Here is a 25,633-nt window from a genome sequence, read left to right on the forward strand (position 1 = left end):
TCTATGCCGGTATTGCAGATATTGTCAGATAGCTTAGTAGATAACACTTTTGACATTTTACAGGGAGCATTATCATTAATTTTTACTCCAGTCTATAATTACAGTCTCATAATATGTAGAAATAATAAAGTTACCATTTCATGAAAGCAATAACTGACTTCCCACCTTTGACATATGAAAATTATGTAACAGCTGACGCATAGACATTGATTGATTACATATCTGCATAGGCATATTATACAGTACAGTGTGTATTATGTAGTAATTATAAGTAGTTGGATAATATTAAACCGTCAAAGATAATGCTTATGAACCAAGACAACCATATATTACATTATTGACTGAAGTGAAAAACTCTGACATCCAAGCAGGGTCCAAAATGTATTCTTTGTCAATGGCAGATTAATTGACTAAGACTAATTACCTTGAGTTTTCAGTATGTAAACTCATATTTAGCATCACTTTAACAAGACAATTGAATAGATAACATTGGATGTACAACATTTATTCTGTACCTTTTCAATAAAAGAAAATCAATACTATAAAAAAAAAGTGTAACACAGATGTTTCTTACAGCAAAATCATAGACAGACATTGTGTAGAAATAGATAAATAGTAGTAAGCTGATTTGATTTGATTCACTCTGGTCACGATAGGTACAGTGGACAGTGAGGGTCAGATTAGTCTCAGCTGGACTCAACCATCTAAGCACATAAAAATACACAATGACGCAATACGGGACCTACGCTTTGTTCCCATATTATTTACCAGCCAACTGGCCAGTGACCCCAATTTATTTTTCCACCAAACCCAAAATTTACCTGCATTTGGTGCTTGGCGGGTGTTCATTTTAAACTTCGTACAGGTCTTCAGTTTAATCCAATTATAACAATATAGAATTATCATTCTGTGCTAATTTGGAACTCATTAACAAAGTTGTTGGAGGCAATATAGTTTAATACTTTATCTAATGCTCCTGTCAGAGATAATTTTATATCTATTATCTACGTATTAGCATTGCATGCTTTTAATAACATCTTCATTTTAATCAGTCTTTACATAAATCAGCTCTTACATACAGTAACATGAAAGGGTTTCTTGTGACACAGACTAGATGTTTTTCAACACTGTCCTTGAATGATGAGTGTGAGCAGGCATTAATTAGATATAATGTCGAGGACAGATGAGCAGCTTTTTATTTTTTTGTCTCTGCTGAATCAGGTCAAAGCACACAGAAAGATTGACATGACACAGAGGTGGAATTATAAAAACTATCAAGGAATTCATACAGAAATAATCATCAGTAACCTTGTCTTCATTACCTCTCTGTTTGCAGCATATCACCCCAGACAGCTACATTCCCTGCCTGACAGACCTATGCAAGGCATTGTGGGAGGTGATGCTGAGCTACCACCGCACCATGCAGTGGCACGAAGAGCATGACAAATTGGAGACCACACCCACCCCAGGTAAGAGATTTATTTAACCCAGTGACCTTCATCATTTTGTAAAATTAGTTTTTACTAGGCACAACACTGTTCTGATGTACCTCCATGCCAGGAGAAGGCAAAAAGTGCACAGCAACCCGTCTGCACAATTACAGATTCAGAAATAAAAGACTGAGTAACGACCTCTCACATAAACCCGATGACTCAGATGACACAAGAGACTACCATATTCTTCACAGTCGTCACATTTTTTCATTTTCGATCCCTTTGTCACCTGATTTCTTGCTCACGTTGTACCCTAAGCCGAGGAGGTAACTCACAGAATCAATTACTGTACAAAGACTCAGTGAGAATGGAATGAACTTTTCTAGACATTCTCAGTAGTACCAGTCCCACCTGGCTGTTTGATATCAACATAGTGTACAGTAGGTTTACTGGCTTTATTGAACTTACAGAGAGGAATTACTCAACCTCAGTGTATGAAAAGAGAAGAGTGTTCAATGTGTACTAGTTATTCAATGTGGACAGCAAAGTAGTATGGGTTCTGAAGTGGCTTATATTTTACAGCATTTTCTAAGTTCCCTTTCACAGTGTAGAGGTCATTAAATGTGTCAGTAGCAGAAATAATCACTTCTGATGACAGTCATCCTCTGTGCAACAGTACCAAGAGATGCAATATGGTTTTGCAGTTATAGCTCTGTTGCAAGATAATACAGTGTTTTGTATGTATTGATTTTTGCAGCATTATCAAATTTAAATTGGGTTGACAGTCTGACCTAATTACATGAATATAAATTATAGGTACACATTGTTGAATTTACATAGTGAAAATGATTTGACCCAGACGTGTCGTATACTTTCAAGGATAAATAAATGTGCAGCTGATGAACCATGAATGATGCATTTTTTTCTTATGGAAATGTGTCATGTGTGACTTTGAATTAGCCCCTTTTCCATGCTAATACAAACAGGACTTTCAGATCCAGTGTTGGCAGTGCTTGTCGATGCTGATTACAAAATTCTGACTTTTTCCCCTCATCATATGCATTTTATGGTGTCTTCAGTGACTTTCCATCATTTTCTACCTGCTATTGTCATTTTAGAAAATGAGTAACAGCCCCTTGTTATTTTTCTACATTTTATGACCATAACAGTTTAACGTTCACTGACTCTCCACTGGAAACTGAGTATAACCGCACTCAAGTTACGGCCCATTGAGAACAGCAAGATGGCTGTACACTGTGTCTGTCCAAACCCAAAGCTTATGTCTGGATCAACAAGAAAAGTCTTGGTTGTTTTGCTACTTCTATCCATCCTGCTGTCACTCAACCAGATGTAAAAACATCGGCCTTGAGAAGCTCAGTTGTCAAGGCAATACATGCTTTGCGGTTTAGTGCTAAGCTCCACTAAAAGTTGAATTTCTTTCCAAGATGATAAAAGAAACCATACTGGATTTAGTTTATGACACTTTTCACTGTTTTATTGTTTATATAATTTATCTCGGTGAAGACGTTGTCAGGTATTGGCTGCTGATGCAGAAATGTCAAATTAACTGATACCTGCTTACTGTGTATTGAAAGATGGCTTATTACCATTCACTGTACTGTACAGAACTCATTAGGTGAATGGATGAGGACATGAGGATGTCCTACAGCCTCTGAATGTTTGCTGACATGCTCAGGATCCTTCATTAGATGCCATCCTACTCGCAAAGGCAAAGGACACACACCTCATTCCATCTTCACCCATCTATCATCTCACTACCTGATTGGTTGTCACCTCTGTCCTTTGTGTAAAGGTGTCCCCGACCCTGGCATTGTCCTGGCTTTCACCTTTCTCTCTCTCCATCAGATTAGTGATTTACAATACGCGGGTTATCTCATTTGTTGAAAGGGTACTTTGAGGTGACAGTGACCTCCATCTTACCCTAGCGGCCATCAGAGTTGAAATGGTCAGACCCTCTAAAGACACTCTCTTCCCCCCTCTTTCTGACACGAACTCACTCACAGTCACGGTTCTCCCTTCAGTGAGAAAGTAAAAAGTGCATCCCGTTGAATTTAGCGCTATGGCCACTCAATATAGCAGTATAATGTTTCAGTAATCAATCTCGCCACTTGATGACAAAGGAAAAGAAAGGTTGTTTCAGGAAGCAGCATTGACCAGGGTCGTCTCCCCGCCTGACAAAACAGATTTGCTGCTGTGACACATACCCCGTCATGTTTGATCAGCGCTGATGGACGTCAGCTCAATACGTGTGAGAGCACTTGAGGGTGTGAAAGTAAATAACCATGGCCAGTTTGTGCATACAGAGCATGGGCGTGAGCCATGAGGCTAATATTGAAATGTATAGAGGCTGTCTGCTCTGCTGTGATAAAGAAAGCCATCAGTTTTCATCACTCAGGGTGAGAATTGGCCTTCGCACCTCGTTAGTTTTCAGTAGTAAAATAACATATAGGGAACAAGCTATGTGAAATAATCTATGGGTGACTGACTTCTCCCAGTACTGATCCGATTGCAAATTTGTATTTCTTTTAATTTATTTAACTATTTCAACATGTTTTTGCATTGGATTGCATACCTCTCTTCCCGTGTGTCAACATAACACCAATATAATTTCATTTGGCCAATAATTTTATTTATTTATTTATTTTAATACAGCTAAATAAGCTTATAGAACTGCCTTATAGATTATACTGTGCATGCAGTAAGCGGATTTGCCCTTCAAGCCCTTCAACTGCATCTCCTTCCAAGCATGTTAAGGTTGGACAACATACGATCAAGCTTTTCAACACATAAAAGTGTACATGTGAATAAAATAAATCATATTTTTTTTAAGGCTAAGACCACCAAAACATCACTGAAGAAATATATTAAAAATGTATATGGTACAGAATGTGATGGAATGTAATCCATTTAAATTAAGTTGGATTTAAAAGCATATTGTATAGTGTGCCACAAGCCAATACTGCCTTGCTGTGCAAAACGAGGGGGGGAGTTTTTAAAAAAACAATTTGGCTTCCCTTCACTCTGCATCATCTGTAGGAAAGTTCAGATTATAATTGAAATTCCATGTACAGTATAATGATGATTTTCCATCTAATTATCAATGTCAAAGCAGTGTGTTGAAAGCCTGTATATTACTGGCTGTCATTACTCACTCTTCAGATTCCTCGCCAATTTCTGTTAACAGAGCCGTGTTTTGATTCTTCTCATGCTCAACTTTTACAGATTTTTACAAAGTCAGGCACACGCTGCTTTTTTATGAGTCATAGTCTAAAACCGATGGGGAGCTACAGGGCCCCTGTGGCTGTTCATCCTGTGATTCACCAAGAAATCTGTTACCCATAATGCCAGAATAAGGTCAAACACTGGTACCTACCACCCACAGATGGGCTAAAGGTGGCTTTCCCTATCATTTATCTTTTCCTCCATCTCTTTAATAACACTCTTTAATATCTATCATTAGGGCTTTCCCATAAGTGAACCAGGAGAGCATATCTACACCCTCACCAAGTCAACAGGGAGAGTCGGTGGTGACAAGACCTGCACTGACAACAACTGTGGTGCATTAGAAATGGACTGTTTCAACAACTGCAGAGGATTTTAAATAGGATAAAAAAGTTATATATTGAGAGATTCAATGTAAAGTCCCCAAAGGTTGTCCTTTAAAGGGGACACAACATGCTTTTTGTAATCTTCTGTCATATATGTAATGTTATAATGTCTATGTTAAACAACGGTCAAAGTTCCAAAACCAGAGGTGAACTTGTATATAAAATGCTGCCGTCAATTCAAAAGCGAGGGCAACAGCCTGAGCTGAATGCTCTGCCTGCAAAGTTACCTTCCCCATAGAGCTGACATCACATTGTTGGTACATGCTCACAAATGGCTGCCGTTCCATAGCCTTTGTTGCTAAGGTTGTTCCGTGAGTTGTTCATGTTGTCTATTCGCATATTTTGGATCAGATTCACAATCGAACATGTACAGATGTATTTGAGAAGCTTCCATTTTGAGTTAAGAACAAGAAAAATAAATGAAATCCTACTACTGCTGATTGTTGGTGTAGCCTACAGAGCTTTTGGACGTTGGCCGAGAAACCAATCAGAAAAGAGTGGGCTTAGAGGAGGACCTTTAAAGACAGGAGCTGAGACAGCTTGTTTCAGGCAGAAGTTGAACTGAGGGGCTGCATAAAGAACCAGTATAAGATAAATAAGGAATTTTTTGAACTGTAAGTCATGCAAAGATATTCCAGTAGAGCCCCAGAATAGAAATGTGTAGACCTGAAAGGGTGCCCTCAGTAGAACTCTCTGATGTGTATTAAAGATCAATTAAACTTGACCCAATACTATCTGCTGGGACTATTAAGATAAGGATATCACCCATTGCCAGATAGTATAAAGTGGAAAATAATTCAGAGTAAAAAAGCAGGGTCAGGGGTGTGAAAGTAGGTAGAAAATTTAAGAGAGAATATAAATAAGGACTTCAAAAATATCAATCACAGTGATGAATGGGATGTTTTTTTACCACAACACACTGTATAATAACTATGAACATACAGCAACTAGGCAGTGTTCAAATACTATACATGATAAATGGGAAATGGACTGCACTTGTGTAGTGCCTTTCTCATCTTCTGACCACTCAAAGCGCTTTTACATTACAAGCCACATTCCCCCATTCACACACACACACTCCCACAAAGATGGTGGCAATCTACCATGCAGGGTGCTGCCATTGGGAGTAATTTTGGCTTCAGTATCCTCCCCAAGACAGCATTAAACAGATGTGTCATCCTTTATTGTGATTAATTCCTGCTTGTCTTTCTTTTTCTGTTGATATAACCTCACTCTCTCTGGTACACCCATTGTTCCCAACTTTTTAAGTCATCAGAAAATCAGTCCCGGTGTCTGCTCTCTCACCTGCGACAGGGCTCTCAGCTTTTACCACTCAGATTCACTTTCTCTTCTATACATTTTTTGCTCTCCCTTCCTCATACCCCCTCACTCTCACTGTTGTCCTTGTCCTCATTAAATGAAACCCAGATATATCAAGTTGCAGTATCATGTTTTTTTCCAAGGCCTCTGCTGTTTTGTCCTTTAGTGAGTGATGCATTCATTTTAAATTGCTCTGTTCTTACTAAGGACTATTACAAACAGGGTTAACAGGGGTCCCAATGACATTCATTGAAACACTCCCACAATGCCATAATTAAAAAGTCATGGCCATAATAATATATAATAATATAATAATATCCATAACTCAACATTAGTAGCTGTGCCGGTAATATGAAGAGATGGTGATGGCTTGAATTTAAAAAGCATCATAATTGCGCTGTCAGTGAAAGTGTGAATCTGAGATGCACAAGAACTGCACGTTTCATATCAATCCAAACGCAGGAAAAGTGTGAGAGGTGTCACTCACTGTCACATCTACTTCTGATTCCAATCAGCTGGTGGGAGGAGAAGATGAGCGTTCCTGATAGCCAGGTGCAAAAGTCGTCTTGCTAGACTGAATTTAAATTTGATCTGCTGTTATGAAAGTGATATCTTCTTGTCTGCCAAACATTCTTGCCGGTTTGGTTCCCAAGACAGCCATTTCCCATTCTTGGTAGCAGCAAAGGCTTTTTCCCCCCTCTGGCTCCCTGGGGATAAGACATACTTGACATTTGAAGCGACATGACTAAATGATTTTTACTACATCTCATTGAGGGTTTAACAGTGCAGTTAGCTCATGAGAGGATACGTCACACAGAGTTTACAGTTCAATGCACTGACATAACTGTTGGAAACTGCAACAAACATGTTAGCTTCTATCCAGCCTTCAAGACTTTTTAAAATAACAAAACGACTAGATGAGTGTTAGTGAAAGATGTAAATAATGAAGGAAAATGAAAGAAAATTAAATATAATTCTGGATAATTTCTAATACAAGCTATTTTTTATTGGAATTGGATGAATTAATCTTGCACAATGTTTGAAGAAAAAAAAAATGGTTGGGTATAATTTGCTAACAGGGTAGCAGGTTTGATAACTGGGACGTTTCAGCAATGGACAAATGAGACATTGGCTTACACAGTAATGACTTTAAAGGGAAATGTATTGTTCCGAGCCAGCTATTGCAACAGATAAAACTTGACACAAATTCCCCTTGTGTATTTTTGTCTTTCTTTTGGTGTATTGAGCTTTTTATCAGAATCCACAGTAAAGCTGGACCTTTCTGCTCTTAATTGTGTGCCTTGAGGTTTGAGTGACGCATGTCCTATGGTGGAAAGTACAGGTCAAACTGATGGAAAAAAATACAATGTAAGGTACAGTAAATGTGAAGTGGAGTACAAAATTAGACATTTGTGCAGCCCGAGTGGTTTTTTAGCTGTCAAGAACATCTTACTGATCAATGTTTTCTTTTATTGTACTTTTCTTTCTATATCACTGTAAAAGAATACCCTCTCAGACTCAGAGTTTTTCATGAGCTTTGATTAATCCAGGTTCACTGATCCGCACTGAGCACAATGTCGGAAGTCTTTTACACTTGTTCTGACGTGACTCTGACTCTGACTCTACCTATCTGTACTCACAACATCTTGCTTGTGAAAGTTTTCTTCTACTAATCCCTCCTTATATCTGTGTAATGTGTCATTATGAAAAACACCAACACAATAGCAGGGAGGATTTTTTTATATGTAGTTTCGTTATGATTCTGTTATTTTTTTTTCACTTTTGAAAGCATGTGAAAAATATGTAGACTTCACCTGTTCTCTATTCCCTTGCTCAGGTTCAGCGGGTTCAGTGCTCTGTTTTGATTACAGTTTGAAGGTGTCAAGTGAAATGGAGTGAAATTATGTGTTTGTATGTGAAACCTTTCGGATGGTTGAAAGGCCCACTTCAGAAGGAGAAAAAACTACCCATGATTCATGCCTTTCTCATCTTAAAGTTGTATAAAACCACTGTGTGCTTAATGGACAGTGTGTGTGTGTGTGGTCTCAAAACACAATGAGCTCCACACATAACCTGTCAGTGACACATCTGTTTTTACTTAAAGCGGCTATTGTATACTGAATTCTGGTGACTTGTAAATTCTCCTCTTGAAACTCACATCATTAATCTGTTCCCCTGCTAGTGTTTGGTGCATACAGTTATGGAGATGGATTTCTTGTTTTTTCAGCTTTTGTCTCTAGGACTATAACCAGTTATTTGTTTCTCTCCTGTGCTGGGAATGAGTTGGTTATCAGGGTCGTGCAGTGGGTAGGGAGACCTTCCTTCCTGTAACCAGCATTTAAGCTCCTGTGTCTACAAGAATCCATCCTGCCAAAGCATTTTTGAGACACTAAATCCCTAGAAGGAGCATATCTGCAGCTGACCCTGGCAGCTGGCCTCACTGTTGAGTGGAGAAACTTAACAAAAGAATTCCATTAACAGGACCTATAAAGTAAGCAATGTGGTGTACAAGAGTCCAGTTTTTTTCCCCCCTGTCAGTAATTCAAAAGGTAAAATGATTGGAGAATGAACAAGATTATTAATATAATAATTCCAGATAGATTTTAGATTCATTTTCCTGTCTCCAATATATTCAATTTAACGTGGGTTTGTCATCTACCTGCCTGATAGCTCACAGGCTCAGTGCTGCCAGGGAAGAACTGCAGCAACTATGATATTGTAGCCTCTTTAGTGTCTGCACCACATGGTATTCTATTTGAGCATCTTGAAACAAAAAACACAAGTGAGGATAGTGAGTTAATAATAGAGGAGAAATGAGGGTCACTGAAGAAAAGGGTTTCATTGTTTTGACTCCTGACAGCAAAAAGGACACCAACACCTTATTCAGCTGTCATCCAGTATTGTCTTACTGGGCTCCAGGTTGCTGTCAGTCTTGGATTGACTATGTGTCCTTCACTCCTGTCACATGCTGAGTGACAACCACTTCTGGACCGAAGGTCTCACGGCTCAGCTGTCTCTATCCATGGTCAAACTTACAATGAAAGACTTATGCTAAACGTGTCAGATCTGCAGGTCAATGAGAGCACATGTCCTTGTTAATATTAGAATACACGAGAGGAATTATATTTTACTATTATAAAAAGGAATATTGTTCATCTGCTTCTTCATCAACTGTAAGCAAGATTTTTTTTTAAACATTTGTGTGGATTCTAATCTGCATCTGCTCTTGCCTCCATTTTGTGCCCATTGAAATAGGTACATGAATTTTCTCCAGTCGTGTGGAAAACACATGATCAAACAATAGATACATGAAATAGATAAGAAGAAAGAGAATTTTATCCGTTTCTTTATTAGTTTCTTAATTTGCCCCCATGTCTTGGTTGAATACCCACAGATGGTGCGGCAGCAGCAGAATCTGACGAGTTGGTGGTGGACCGCAGCTATGTGAAGAAGAAGCTGGAGCATGGACTGACCCGGATCTGGCAGGTTGGAATGAAGAGTCTACTTTGCTGTTTCTCCATTTTTTTTTCTTTGCAGGATGTGAAACTCTTTCCACTCCTAGTTTTTCTTTTCTTTTCTTTTCCCTAAGGTTTCTGCTCAACTCACAGTTGCTCAATCATAAATTCTCCTCCCACGAATCACCCTCTCCCTCTCATTACTCCCTTCAGGATGTCCAGTTGAAAGTGAAGGCCTTCATCCTGGGGACAGACATGTCTAACTTCAAGTACGACGATTTCATAGTGGTGCTGGATGTCATCAGCAGGTATGCCGCAGGGCCAGAGCAGCCAGCTTATCCTTGTTCCCACTAATTGGTCTTCATTATCTGGCTGTCTCTGTCTCCTCGTTGTCGTTTTGTCTCTTTTTCAGATTGATCTGCTTTCACATGTAGCCTCTCTTTTTTTGCTCTTTTGTTTCTCGCAGCACTCATTTGTGACTTACTCAGTAACTGACTCACTGCTCTTATTGACTTGCATATCTAAATTGAAATTATAATGCTAGTATGCACCCATTTAAACAACACATTCTGATTATATTAACTGAATGATAATGTGTTTAATTTGACTTAATTGACAGCAAATAGAATTATAAACACTTCAATAACATTCCTTGAAATGTGGTCATGTTGAGCTCATTAAAATAACTCTAGTCTGTACTCGGCTAGAACAAGCTTGTGGGCGGAAGGAGTCAGCTTTTATGAGTTTCAAAGAGACAAGGTTGTAAATGTGTTTTCAAATCCAACTGAAATTAATGCATATTTATCAGACATCATATTTTAGATATATCATATACATTCATCGTGCTCTTTTTTAGGAACACCTGTAAACCTGCTTATTCATGCAATTAATCAGTCAGCCAATCAAGGTGGCAGCAGTGCCATGTATAAAATCATGCAGGTTCAGGTCAGGACCTTCAGTCAATGTTTACATCAAACATCAGAATGGGGGAAAATTGTCATCTCAGTGACTTTGTCTGTACATGGTTGTTGGTGCCAGATGGGCTAGTAAGAGTATTTCTGAATCTGCTGATCTCCTGGGAATTTGATACAGCAGTGTCTACAGTTTACTCAGAATGATGCGAAAAACTACAAACATCCAGAGAGATGCAGTACTGGGGATGGAAGCGCCTTGTTGATTAGAGAAGCCAGACTGGTTCAAAGTGACAGAAAGGCTATGGTAATTTACATAACCACATAACCACATGAGGCAGATGGGCTACAACAGCAGAAGACCATGGTGGGTTTCACTCCTGCCAGCCAAGAACAGAAATCTGAGGCTGTAGTGGGCACAAGCTTCCTAAAACTGGACAGTTGAAGACTAGAACATATCCTGGTCTGATGAATATTGATTTCTGCATAGGCATGCAGATGGCAGGGTCAGAATTTGGCATCAACAACATGAATCCATGGACCCAACCTGCCTTGTGTCAACACTCCAGACTGCTCATGGGTTTTTAATGGTGTGTGGAATGCTTTCATGGCAAACTGTTGGCCCCATAATACACATCAATCATTGTTTGAATGCCACAGCCTGTCTGAGTATTGTTGCTGACCATGTGAATCCCTTTACGGCCACAATTGAACAATGTTCTGCTGGCTATTTCCAGCATGATAATACCCCATGCCACAAAGCAAAAGTCACTTCAAACTGGTTTCATGAACAATAAGTTCAGTGTACCACAATGGTTTCCCAGTCATCAGATATGAACACTTTTGTGATGTGATAGAATGGGAGATTGTTATATAGACAATAGAGGCTGTTTTGGGAGCAAAGGGAGGCCCTACCCAGTATTAGTATGGTGTTTGTAATAAAGTGTTCGTGCTCGGTGAAAGTATTTGTGTCACAGAACCTCAAGTTTACAGAACAAATTTATTTTCTGTAAACTTGTCCCTTCATTCTCCCAAATAAATTCCCCAAAAAGGAGAGAAATTGATCTAATGTTTTTTTTGGGCTTGTAAGCCACCCTGTCTATTGTGATGGTCAGTCACTTTAGATGAGACACATGGTCTGGTTCTTTTTTGCTCAACACCAACCTCTAACACTGCACTGTCCCTTGACTGGAAGTTCCTGTTACCAGAGCACGTCCATGTACATTGTGTCTTTTTTCCCCTGCTGGCTCAGCTGTCAGTCCAGCATACACCCACACACTCAATGGCTCTCACTCCAGAGAGCTGAAGGCTCTTCGCTTTTTGATATATAACTGAAGTAAAATAATATAAAATATCTTAAAAACACTTTTAAATGTTTTACTTCATAATCACACATTTTTTGGCTCAGAAAAATATACATTTTAAAGATGGTGTATATATATATATATTTGAAAAGCATACACTACATAGGTATAGAGTGAAATATATATTTATTTATGCAATAAAACCTTAAAATAACTACATAATCGCTTAAGTCATCACTTTGTACACTGTAAATTAAGTCATTATCAAGCACTGTCACCAAGAGGTGGCCTTAAAAGTAAAATTGGCAGCTATCACTGAGTCCACTTGTTCTCCTTACACTTGGTATACTCACTACACATGCAATCAGATAACTGCCCAAGTGATTCAATCCTGCCGTCAGTGACAAAGGAGTTTTGGTTACCAGAGTTTTCAAGGCTGCATTCACTGAAATACCTCGTTGGGTTCTTAAGCCTGGTGTCTTGTGCAGGGGATTCATCTTTACAGTGTGAGCTAACTGGATGTATTCATATTTTATTCTGTCCTCTTTGTTAACCCATTTATCTCATTCATATTTTATTCTGTCCTCTTTGTTAACCCATTTATCTCAACAACTTCCCACTCACTCCTTTCCGTCCTCTGTCCTTGTACTTTCTTAATTGTTGTTTCTGCCATCATCCTTTCTTCCAGGTTGATGCAGGTGGGCGAGGAGTTCTGTGGCAGTAAATCGGAGGTCCTGCAAGAGTCTATCAAACGCCAGAGTGTAAACTACTTTAAAAACTATCACAGGTGAGATGTGTTGCTGTCACACTCATTAGCTGCCTCGAACACACTTTATTCCAGTAACACTCTATGGAGTATATGTGTCATTACACTTTACACCAAACATTTTTCTTGTCAACTAATAGTTGAGTAAGTAAAATTTACTTTGGAAGTGCACCAAGCGTACCGCCTGTTAACGACAATGCTAACAGCAAGTGTCAGTGGTCCTGAATGTGCCAGAACAACCAGGGTTAGCCCATTAAGCTATCTAGAGTGGCTATGCTAGATGGCTAACATTAGGCTACTTTCATGTTTCAGATGATAGTCATGTTTGTGGTTGACGAATAATGGATGAATCTTTGCATGCAGAGTTTACATATCAGCTTCTTGGGGTCGTCCTTATCGCTTCAAATTATCCGACACTTTGGATGGTTTCCCCGTCTGACATAGTCTACTAGCTTTTTAACGACAAGACGCCTCCAGAATGGAGTTTGAGGTCGGGTGTTGGAACTTCCTGTGTCTGTTGTTATAAATTATAAGCCCCTTAGCATTTCATACCTAGTCCAGCCATATTCTAGGTTTTGACCTAGTTTTTCCTTTTCTTTTTTTCTGCAACTAACCGACCGCTCTAGCTGTAAGGCCATTTACATCTCGATTACATAACCCCCAACCACATCAATATGTATGCTTTCCCACAGACAGCACCACATCATCAGAGGTGATTTGCATTTATCTGTCTTGTGATTACCTGTCAAGAGTCATTGAAAGGATGTTCAAATATTAGAATGCTAACAAACTCTATTACTATGACAGAAAAAAGGCAAAGGAGGGAGACATACAGGCATGATGGGATACATGCTTGGATTAGCTGTGATGAGAGCTTTAAATAAAGAGAGTAAGAGGTGACAGACCTGCACAGAGAGAGAAGAAGAGACTGTCTTGCTCACCAGACCATCTGTGATCAAATCTTTACCTATCCCAGCACATCTTAACACACCCGACAGCAATGTGAAGGCGCATTACCTCTGTGCAGACACACACGTGCACACATATCCTCCGTTGGCCGGGAGGCATCCAGTGTGCATCATCTTTACATTAGCGTTGATTCATTTTCCAGCCGGGTGTCATTCCCAAAGAGATTACCCAATCAATGAACTTTGACTGCTTGATGCCTGAATTTGTCTGTCAGTTGCCTGCAGTAACACACTCAGTCATCAGGAAGGGTGTATCTGTGTCCTGCGGGTGCAGCGGACAGGATGACATTTTCAGGGTTCGCACATGATAAATATCCACCGTTGGTAATCTCTGCTTTTTTTTCTTCCCGAAACTCATTTTCTCAGCATGATTGAAATGTTTTAATGTCATTTAATGCTGGATGCATTAGAATTGAGAAACATAACTTTAGGGAAATGGATCGAGTGTTTACAAAATGGACTTGTTGAATTAAGTTCACTGAGCAAAAAAGTCGAAAAGAGTTCAAATGCAACTGCTACCGCTTCATTACTACTGTGCAACAGCGCTTCGCTGTCTCTCACCTCCATGTTCTATTACCTGCTCATACTTCAAACAACTTTTAATACAAGCAGCGAGGGATGCTGAAGTGTTTGAAGTCAACACTGCACTGACATTTTACACAGAGACCTGATGTTGACCTACAGTAACAGGTGAACAGCAGGGTGGCTGTCTTCAGCTGTGATCACAGTTAACATGGAAACACGTTACACACACCCATTCACACACACACACACACACACCACTTCCTTTTCACGGTACATCAGTGACCTTTGCAGGCTGTGTTTGCATCAGCACTTTTGATCTGAATCATCAGAACCGGGGAGCTGCTGGAATCTATGAAATGGCATGAGGTCACTAATGGACAGATGTTGACTCCTTCTTCTTCTTTTTCTCTTTTTAAAAATCTTTTTCTACTACATCTCCATTCCTTTTCTTCTCTTCACAATCCCTCAGGGCACGACTGGAAGAGCTGAGAATGTTTCTGGAAAATGAGACGTGGGAACTTTGTCCAGTCAAGTCCAACTTTAACATCGCTCAGCTCCACGTGAGTAAGAATCACATCAGTGAGGCGAGAAAGTGAGGCAAATTTATTTGACATTGTCACTCATCACACACCCCCAGCACTGTGAAATTTGCATAGTGTTATGAAACACAGGGAATTCAACTCAATGCTGTGTGTGTGTGTGTGTGTGTGTGTGTGTGTGTGTGTGTGTGTGTGTGTGTGTGTGTGTGTGTGTGTGTGTGTGTGTGTGTGTGTGTGTGTGTGTGTGTGTGTGTGTGTGTGTGTCAGCTTGTGTTTCAACATAGGAGCAGTAAAGTTCACTGCACGTTATATAACACAGATGAAGATAAAAAGGCTCTTGTCCCTTGTGGCGTGCATGTGAGATCATCTTATTTACCACACTCATGAACAGCAGTTAAATAAACCTCGAACATCAGAGCCCAATGTAGTTCATGCACAACAAAACCACAACAAAGCTGTTATCTCAGGAATATATACTATAATCAACTCCAAGAAAAGCTACAACATGTTCACTTCACTTCACTTCACATGGAAGCAGGAATGATAAATGGAAAGAAAGAAATGTCAAAAAGATAAATGAGGTTCATTCAAAGTCTGTTTTCTCATTTTCACACATCTTGTTTTTCCCTTCGTCCTTGTCTTGCTTGGGCACTTCTTACAAAAAAATACAAGTCAGAATATTCAGAATGAACCTGCTGGTGTGAGAATGTTGTGTGTGTATATTACAGTGTAGTAAGCAGGCAATGTACAGCCAAACCTTACTAAAAGATGAAAGCTTGCTTTTTTGAATGCCAAAAGGTGCATTGTTTGCTGTTTTTCCTTTTTTTCTTTTTTTTGATACTATGATTACTAGAACAGGTCAATTTCCAAAAAGCTGAAGTTTTAAAATGATTCAGTTATTATTGAATTACGATATATTAAATGCAAAACTTCTTTCCATCATTTCCTTTCCTTTGTCTCATCTTTATCAAATGCTAGTTTACATCTGTTGTGCCTCTAAAAGTGTCTAAATTATCCCATCTTCTTTATCCAGGAGTTTAAGTTCATGGGCCAGTGCCGCTCCCCGTCTGTTTCCCCGAGCAGACAGGCTGTGTCGTCGACCAGCCAGGCCCAGGAGGAGCTGTATCTCTTCCAGCAGTTTCTTCAGGAGGGAAACCCCTTTGAGATGCACATTGAGAACAAAGAGGAGGAGACGGAGGATGTGCTGGCATCTAACGGGGTAAGCACCAAGGGATGTCAATTTCAGTGTCTCTTCAGTTCAATGTGCTGCCCAGTCATATTGTCTATAGTGTAGCAACAGATCATATCCACTGATTCAGGCTTAAGCTTTGCTGTAAATGCACAAAGCTACATGAGGTTCAGCACCAAACAAGTTAATAAAGAAACAGGGTGATGAATTTTGGCATAATCAGTGTGAGCCATTAAATGGTTTATATCAGCCCTCAAGCTGCCATTACGTGGGTTATAACTAACTTTTAATAACATGTAGGGCCAGCAGTGCAGAACCTGCCATGATTATTATATCACTTTGATGCATTGCCTGGTATGTAATATAAGCTGTTGAATAGCAAATTAAATCTGTGGATCCAGCGGAGGATCCAGCGGCAGGGTAAACTTGAGAATGTATGTATGTAATCTTTGTCAAGATGAGGGTCGCTGGCATTTTGTGTCCAGGCCTGAGCTTGTGCACCATAGCTGGGTCAAGTTAAATCACATTATCTTTAAGTAATTGTTTTGCTAATATCCATGTCGTCATAATCAGAGTTCAGTAGCCTGTTCTTCAGCAGTGCAGTAATACCTTGTATGCTATTTTTTGTGTATTATTTAGTAACAAGTTCTCCAATATTAGAAACCTTTTCATATCGTAGAAAGACATTTTCTACTCTGTGTTGTGTGTTAAATATAAATAGGGAGCACTCTTCCTCGAAATAAACATTTTACAGATAACAGTGTTAGGTTTTTCTGGCAGTCTACAGTATGAAACTGAAAGCAAGCAGTTACTGTATGCTTGCCTGACAAATATGAAAACACAAGCATAGTTGGATATCACTGGGGGGGGGCAACTGGAGTACAAACAAGACAGGCCTCTACTCGTGATCATGGTCTTGGTTAGCTGTGCTGCTGCTGTAGCACTACTAAATTTGAGTCAACCGTGGATTTGAGCGCACATGCCCTAATGGATCCTCCATCTGTCAACACCACTTGTACAAACCACGTGTTGTCACTACAGGGCTTAAGTCTGTTACTACATGATCTGACTGTTTATATGCTGTAAGAAATGCATATAAAGTCCACAGTTGACAATCAGACCGTGTAGTGACAACGTGCGGTGAGAATAATCGGTGTTGCCCTACCTAGCTGACCAAGATGGCAGATCACTCACGCATGGGCGACTGAAATTCACGGCTGACTAAAATCCTGTAGCATCACGGTTGCTGCTAGCTGGACAGCTTCGCTAGCTACATGCTAAATGGCACTGCTGCAGGCAACCTCTGCTTCTCTGTCTTCATTTTCATTGTCAGCAGTGGACAACATGTTTGAACATGTGAAATAATTCATGATAACATCTGTGCATACAATCTGATAGTATAAAATTGTTGTCCAAAGGTTCACAGCTGTGATAGCAGACTGAACTGAAGTGACTCCACAAGAAAGACAGAAAAAAAAAAAAACTTAACTTTTTCATTTTGTCCTTGTAAAGCACTCAAGTAATCTCTGGTTTTGATAAGTGGTAGCAAATAAAAGCTTTATTCTACCAGATATCTATATGATTATCACTGTGATCCAGAAAATATTGCCTACTAGTATTGTGGATTTTATATAGTGTATATATGGTCCACCTTTTGTTTGGTATAAGGTAGAAAGCTAGTTGTTCCTTCAAGTCTTATTTGTGAACAAAATAGTATTCCTCCTCAGAATCAAAGGAAGACATTACACAGGTGACCTGATACATCACCCAGTTTTTATATTGATATATTTTCCTTTCAGGCTCAACATCAAAAGTGTTATTGCACTATCTAACATATCAGGCTTACAGAAGCCCTAGCTTGCTTCGTTCTTTGGCGTGTAATCCTTTCTATATGGCTGTTATGTTGCCTGAGCTTGCTGCTAAGGACAGAGAAAATATTGTGTTACTTCAGGGATGCTTTAACTGAACTCTCCTCTGGGAGGTGAATGAATTTTTTGCTGTCATTTCATGGTTCAAGGCTGAAATATGAAGACTGCACTTACATACACCTATACTTTGTTTTTGTTGTTTAATTTCATAGTGCATTGTTATTACATCCAAAGACAATACAAATGGATGTACAAGCAATGAGAAAAAAATGATGTACATTTTCAAAGTCAAGAATTTAAAAAAGGGGTAAGAAAGTATCTTGTACCAAATATATAGTCTCAGCCTTTTTCTTTTAGACTGACTTAGTCTATTTCTTTTCATTTTTAAGGGTTCGCTTTGAAAAAAGACACACAACATAACTACCCAGGTGTCCCTCTTTAAGTTTAAAGAGACAACTTTTCTGTCATGTAACTCCATTGTCACATCTATCCAGTTATTTATGGTAGTCCCAACATGCATCATTCATCTTTTAGTCTTTGAGCCTTTTTCCCTGCTGTCAGCAGTACACCCATTACATATTTATCAATACCTTATTCTTCTGGGGGGAACATAGACTTGTGAATAACAGTATATATGTGTATTAAAGATGGTCTGTATAGACTAATGTATTTCCCTCCAGTAATTCTGTATGTTTTGGCATTCTCAAAGAAATATGGTAGTGCTTTGCATCTTGACAGCCACAATTTCTCCAATACTAAGGATTACCATTATCATGGTGTGCCTTCATGAGGCAAGTGATAAAAAATTGAACTCTGCGGCTGCGTTGACAAAATCTTGAGTAAAGACACACACTAGGTCTGCACATGCTGTCTAGGACTGCAACAAGCCTGGCGGGTCCTTAAAGACCCCAGTTCATATAGGCACTGTGCCTTCTTCACTATCAAGGGTCTTTGACGACTTACATTTAAAGAGTAAAGCAACTGAGTCTGTAAAATGTAAATGTCCATCACAAGAAATATTTTGTATTTTAGGCCTCTGACTATCAAAGAAATTGGTGGAAAAGAGGGAAATAATACCACCTTAATCAAGTCTGTCTTGCACTTTATTGTTCATTTCCCCTGTATAAATTTCCCCTTTCATTAAGAGTAATCAAACCTGTAGATTTTTCAGATTGTATATGTTACCTTATGTGTGGGCTTTCATTTGTTGTTCATCTTGTTTTTTAATGGGGGGAACACTTGTTTCACTTCATTGCATTTTTTTCGCTTGCTCAGTACTGTAGCCATTTAATCATTAGCAAAATAGATTTTCTGGTTGGTTAGGAGAATCTCCTTCCATTCCTAAACTTTACGTAGGACTTCTTCCTTTGTTTTGTACCAGTGGAATGTAATTACGATTGATCTGCGTTTGCCAGTAGCTGTGTGTTTTGGGGCTGGTGCAATATGTGCTCTCTCATTATGAAGGTCTATTGTTTGTCTCTTAGGTGTGCCTCCTCCTCGTTTTCTGGAACGTTATATATTCTGATATTCTCTCTCCTTAATCTTCCTTCTTGATTGATGAGCTAAACCTCATGTTGAGTTGCTTTACTTGCTTTATTGTTTGCAATCTGGTTTCCACTATGTCAGTGCGGTCTTCTTCCTCCCTCATTGTCTGGTTTGTCTTTTTGAGCTTGTCTTTGATATCATCCAGCTAGTGTTTGTTCTCTTTTCGGAACTCTTGGATCCTCTTTAAGTTGACCTTTTTCGTTGCACTTCTGGCTTCTGACGTCTTTCCCATTAGCACTGGCTTGTGCACCTCGTGGTTCTTCATCATTCTCCTTTAATCCTGTCGTATATTTTTTACTATTTTTCTCTCGTTTCCATCATTATCCTGCTGTGTGACTGCTTTTAATACTAAATTGGGTTCATTCTCCAATTAGCAGGATATTTTAAAATGATGTCGCTGGACACTGCGTTCTAGGCTGCTAGTGGTTGAAACGGAAATGGTACAGTTTGTTTTCAATGAACTTTTAGATGATTTAATCACAGCCCTCCAACACAATTTGATTTTACACCTTTTTCTCTTTGAGTTGCCGGTTTGTATTTCATGTTATTGTCAAAAAGCCTGAAGCATGTTTTAATTAACTGTGTTATCTGATAAACAGCAGTGACACAATTCCCCCATGGTGTTAACTTTCTTCCACTTGTTTTCTGCAACTAGTGATGTTTCAACAAAGTTTCAATGTGTTCCAACTGTATTTGACTTGTTTGTATCCCTCTTATTCACTTCATCTTTACTGCATCTCTCATTTGCACAGTCCATTGGTTTGTTATTTTCCATGATCCTCATTCCTGATCTTTCTCTTTTTCTAACACAATCATTTTTCAAGTATGAATCCGATGAGCTGGAGAAGAGTGTGTACCAGGATTACGACAGTGACAGCGATGTCCCAGAGGAGCTCAAGCAGGACTATGTGGATGAACAGACGGGTGATGCCCCCCTCAAGAGGTCAGTTCCTATTCAAATTGTTTTGTGTCACGCCGCTCTGATGACAGACAGCTCAGGGTATGACAAGTGAAGTGACATGGTCAGCCCAGTTGTCCATCCTTTCTACGCCCAGCTATTTGAAATCTAAGCCAGCCAAGAGCAACCTAAGTTAAGACACCAAATAAAATCGTCACTCTGAATCTTTATTTTCAGGAAGCTCAAAAACGATGTGAAGTTCTGCATTATGCGATTTCTATGCATATAGAGGCTATAATTTTAGCTCACCTGAAGCTAGCTGAAAAATTCTCTTTCTTCCCACTTCTGCCTAGATAATTGGTGACTAGCGAAACGATTAGGCGCTGTTTAATAAATAGGAATGCAATCATGCACTTCTGCTCTTTGTGCAAAATGATTCATTTTCACTTAAAAGAGAAATTTAAATGGAATTGAGTTTTTTTGTTTTTGTTTGTTTTATTATCAGGGTGTATAGAAACATCATTAAAATGCTTAGGCCCAGGAAACATATGGTACATGAATTCTAAGGTTCATTTAATGTATGTAGGAACCATTATTGCATGTCTTAGCTGTGATTATTATTATTACTGCTATAATTAATCTCTCGATGATGTGTGTCATGGATAACCACATAAAATTAGATGGTTTTGATGAAGCATGATGGAACTTTATAACCCTTCTTGTTCAGTTCGGAGTGTCCTTGTTGGATTGTGTATGTGGTGGACTGAATAACTGAGAAAATAATGTGTGTATGTGTGTGTCTCTATGTATCAGAAAGCTGACATCACATTGTTCACCGGATTTTCATGAGAAACAAAACATACAATGCTATTACTTATTTAGCAGCTCCTCATTACAGAGGCATTGTTATAATGAACGTTTCCTGCCATGTAATGAACAATGACATATTAATGCTATCATGATGTTTGTGCTCAGTGTTGAGTCTCAATATTTCACCGGTCTGACATGGCTGATATTTTGCCTTAACTCTCACCCCATTTCCTAGTCATTTCCCCACCATGTGTATTAACCTGACATTAGCCTAAAGCCACTAAAATGCTAATTTCCTATTCTTATAAGCAGGGATCACTAATGGTTAATTATTGAATGGGTCACGTAGTCACATCCAGAAATTAGACAGCCTGTGTAGCGATTGCTGGCTAATATAGTTTAGTGATCAGTGTCAGGGGTCTGGTTCTCCAGATCACCAGTTCAGAGACTTTACCATCGGGGTCCTTCTGTGTCTCCTGCATCGTGTAATGGGTTCTGATTGATCAATTACACAACTTTGACCTCCACTGAGGTTTTGAACCTGCCCGATCATTGCAGAGGATTAGTAATGTTAACACTTATTACTTTACATAATCTCCCTTCCTCTACTGACTTTGCCCTACTTTCTCTTTTACTCCTACTTCCTGCACGCATCAGTGCATCCCGAGAGACTATGAGAAGCAAGAAAAAGTCAGACTACAACCTTAATAAGACCAATGCACCAATCCTCACCAACACCACCCTCAACGTCATCCGGCTTGTCGGTAAGTCCCACACACTCACACATTTGACCAGTTACCTCTCCCTGAGAGCAGCGCAGGTACGACCACAGTGGGTGACCTCCCTGGCCTACTCAGATTTCCAATTATTCACCAAATAAGCCGGCAGCTCATTCCAAATCGGCGCACTCAGGTCTCTGCTGCTACCTGTGTGACTGAGCTGCAATAATAATGGTTAGCCTTCACCCTGAGCTCTGACCCTCTGTTTCCAAAGAGGTGCTTACATCTCTTTGTGACGTCATGAAGTGATTTCCAAGTGTGAAAAGGAATTAAACTTAGCAGTTATCTTTTCTGTGTGAGTCATACATTGGATAAATCTTTTTCTATATGAATTCATTTATCTCTCTGATATAGATCTGCTGTTTTCTTCACATTTAAAACAGTAAATCATTTCTGGTTATTACTGGGTGTTTTCAGTTAATCTGTTTGCCCCTGCTCTGTTCATCAAAACGTTCCTGCACATGCAGTACAAAACAAAATAATGCTATTTTCTTTTCTTTTCACACGATAGGTAATATTGATTTACTGCCGTCTGGAAAAACTATAAGTGGGGAAACTGAGTGAAAACCCAAAGTTTGATTCCAGGCAATCACTTCTAATTCAGTCTCTGAAGCTCTTCCCTGAGTTTGTGGTGCAGCGTTCAAAAGAAATGGCGTGAAAAATGAGTGTGACTGAAATAGTGCTGTCTCAGTGGCAAAGCCAGCTCGATTGAGCGTATTTCTTTTTTTTCTCCTCCATTCATCAGTTCTGAGTCAATGGTAACCTTGTTACACCCCTGTACTCCTGTACTTATTGCTTTTATTACCTTCTTGGTAAATGAAATCCTTGCCCTCGAGTGTAGACTAATGCAATGTGCTCCAGCTAAAGTCCCTCCCTAAAGGACGTGTTTCCACCATGATTAACTTATTGTAGTTAAACAATTAATCTCTTGCAAGATTTACTTAAGAGCAGAACCATTTCATTCACTGTAGACTGACACTGGTTTGAAAAATGTTCCTCCCAGTGTTCTCTGTGTCATACCCAGATACTATGTGTAATCAGGAATTTGAAAAGTATGTCCAACAAACCTTTTGGTAACTGTTGATGTTTTTCGTGTCATCTCCACACAGGGAAGTACATGCAGATGATGAATATTCTGAAGCCGATCGCCTTTGATGTCATCCACTGTGTGTCCCAGCTCTTTGACTACTACCTGTATGCTGTATACACCTTCTTTGGACGCAATGACATGGTACAGTATTTCTGAGTCACTCTTCTGTTTGATTACACACTGGCAAGATAAACACACTTGGTAAATTGAAAATGGATTTGCAGCAAAACTGAATCCATTTTGGTAATTTTGGTGTGACTGCTGTAATGTTAACTATGTTTTTTATAAATGTGACAGTCATCATACTGTAAATTAGACAGAAGTTATAACTTTGAGTGCAACACACACCAGCCACATTTGTAGTGTCACATTATTTGATGCATGATGAAATTGTCAAACTATAATACTGTTATTTGCCAATCTGGGGGGGAAATGTGCTAAAAAAAAATTGCTGCTTTTGTGGAGAACTGACGTGCATTGAAACCATCAGGACAATGACGTATCCAGAAGCATTGGTATTCTTCACGATGCTGCCTGTGTGAGAGCTTACACTGACAACAAAAGGCATTGGCGTATTCATGCACATCATATTCGAAGTGTGTTGTTCTTTACATCGTGGTCAAAAATAAATGGTAAATGGACTGTACTTATTTAGCGCTTTTCTAGGCGTTATGAACACTCAAAGCGCTTTTACACTACATGTCTCATTCAACCATTCACACACATTCATACACTGATGGCAGGGGCTACCATGCAGAATGCCAACCTGCTCATCAGGAGGAAACTAACCATTCATACACATTGACACACTGTTGGCACAGCAACGGGAGCAATTTGGGGCTAAGTATCTTGCCCAAGGACACAACGACACGTGGACTGGAGGAGCCAGGAATCAAACTGCCAATCTTTCCAATTGGTTGACAACTGCGCTACCTCCTGAGCCACAAAAAATAAAATAAAATAGAAAAATAAAGATTAGCTAGACTAGACAGGTAATATTCAGTTTTTGTCCTTTTTCTGTTCTTTTTCCCATTATAATAAATGTAGTTTTGGTGTTGTTGTGTAGATATTTGTTTTTTTTATAAATGTATAAGCACCAAAGATCGATTTTTTCATGTTTGTATGTTTATTGGATGTATACAGTGAAGTGGGAATAGCCACAGCTTTCATCTTTTTGTGATTGCTGTCCATCCCAGTAAAAATCCCAGCTGAATGATGGGTTATGTCTGCAAGCCAAGACCCCCACTCCATCTTAAGACTATTGTGTCATTTATACTGTGCCTCGCTAAGAAAGAAAACAGCTTTTTTGTGTCAGCATCACTCTGAGGGAGGTGGTAATGATAGCAACAAAATGACTTGTGTCCCATCGAGGTGGAAGAGATAAAGAGGATGAATGGTCCGTGGGGGCAGCTCCAGCACAGATATTATTGGTGTGTTTGTGTGTATATGTGTCTGTGTGAGTGTGTCATGGGGAGATGAGAGAAGATGACACACCGGTTGCGAGCTGACAACTTGTCAGCGGTGTCTCTTTTCTCATGTGTCTCAATATGACCAGTGTGGGTCTATCTGCAGTATACGAGTGTGTTTTTATGACATTTTCACACCTTAATTCATATAAGTCATCCCCTGCATCACTGTCTCCCTTGTCTTAAAATGTATTTTTTACATAAATGTAATTTTTCTCAGTCAAGGCTGCTCCTTCTGTTTCTTATTCTTTTTCATCTTGTGTGCCATGTCCTTAATCTTCCCATGTTCTGCTCCCTTCACATTAGCATAGATTTTCTGTCATTCCTCCTCTTTTTTCCCTCATTATTCCCATGCCACTCTCTATCTCTCTGCATCTCTTTATAATTCTCACTTTGTTACTTTTTTCTACTGATCCTCTGTTCCTCATTAAGTGCCATTTTATTAACCATTTCAGGCACCTAGAGTAAAATGCTAATGTCTCCATGAATCTTTTAAAAGCTCGTGGAAATTGCTATGCAAATATGCTGGTATTTTGACCTAGGCAGTGCTCTCTTTACACTGCTGGAATCAAGATGGAGCAGCTTGACTTCTCTTAAAGAGTAATGGGTGACATTCATATTCAAAAGGGTAAATACCCCATTATGTGTGTATATTGGCCCTGTCAAGTCAAGCTGCACTATTGACTGTCACACATATGCTAAAGATGCATTATGTGCTATGCTCACAGATTCTCCATCACCATCAATAATCAGGCTTTCAACTGTTGGACTGAGAGGGACAATCATAAAAATCCTTTTGGGAAAGTGATTGATATTTTAAAACTATGGAATACTGTCTCCCCTGGGATGGACTTGGACATCTCACATAAATGCCTACTTTGGGAAATAAAAACAAGAAGGATATAGTGGGGAACAAAGAGCAAGGCAGAGAGAGAGAGAGATGGAGATATGTGAAGGGAAGATGAAGATGGGAGAGAGAGCACTGTATCACTCTGTTTGGCAGTATGATGGCAGAATTAGGGAAGGAAAGAGGCCGGCTACCAAAACAATGAATAAGAAAAGAGGTGAAAGAGAGTTGCACAGAAAAAGAGAGAGCAGATCAGGACGTTTGAATAGATGGCTTCTCTGAAAAATGTGC

The 25,633-nt window shown here is 39.3% G+C and overlaps 1 protein-coding gene across 1 annotated transcript in view; it reads left to right on the forward strand.

Annotated features, from left to right (window-relative positions):
• The window catches only part of vps50 (VPS50 EARP/GARPII complex subunit), a 108,216-nt gene that overhangs the window by 49,002 nt on the left and 33,581 nt on the right, over positions 1–25,633 (forward strand). The window contains exons 13-21 of the mRNA XM_062435924.1: positions 1,337–1,469; positions 9,777–9,868; positions 10,051–10,145; positions 12,741–12,839; positions 14,781–14,871; positions 15,884–16,069; positions 20,277–20,395; positions 21,818–21,924; positions 23,049–23,170. Of these exons, the coding sequence (XP_062291908.1) occupies positions 1,337–1,469; positions 9,777–9,868; positions 10,051–10,145; positions 12,741–12,839; positions 14,781–14,871; positions 15,884–16,069; positions 20,277–20,395; positions 21,818–21,924; positions 23,049–23,170 (1,044 nt within the window). The remainder of the gene's footprint in view (positions 1–1,336; positions 1,470–9,776; positions 9,869–10,050; positions 10,146–12,740; positions 12,840–14,780; positions 14,872–15,883; positions 16,070–20,276; positions 20,396–21,817; positions 21,925–23,048; positions 23,171–25,633) is intronic.

The sequence above is a fragment of the Scomber scombrus genome, chromosome 16, assembly GCF_963691925.1.
Source record: "Scomber scombrus chromosome 16, fScoSco1.1, whole genome shotgun sequence".
In the NCBI taxonomy this organism is placed as follows: Eukaryota; Metazoa; Chordata; class Actinopteri; order Scombriformes; family Scombridae; genus Scomber; species Scomber scombrus.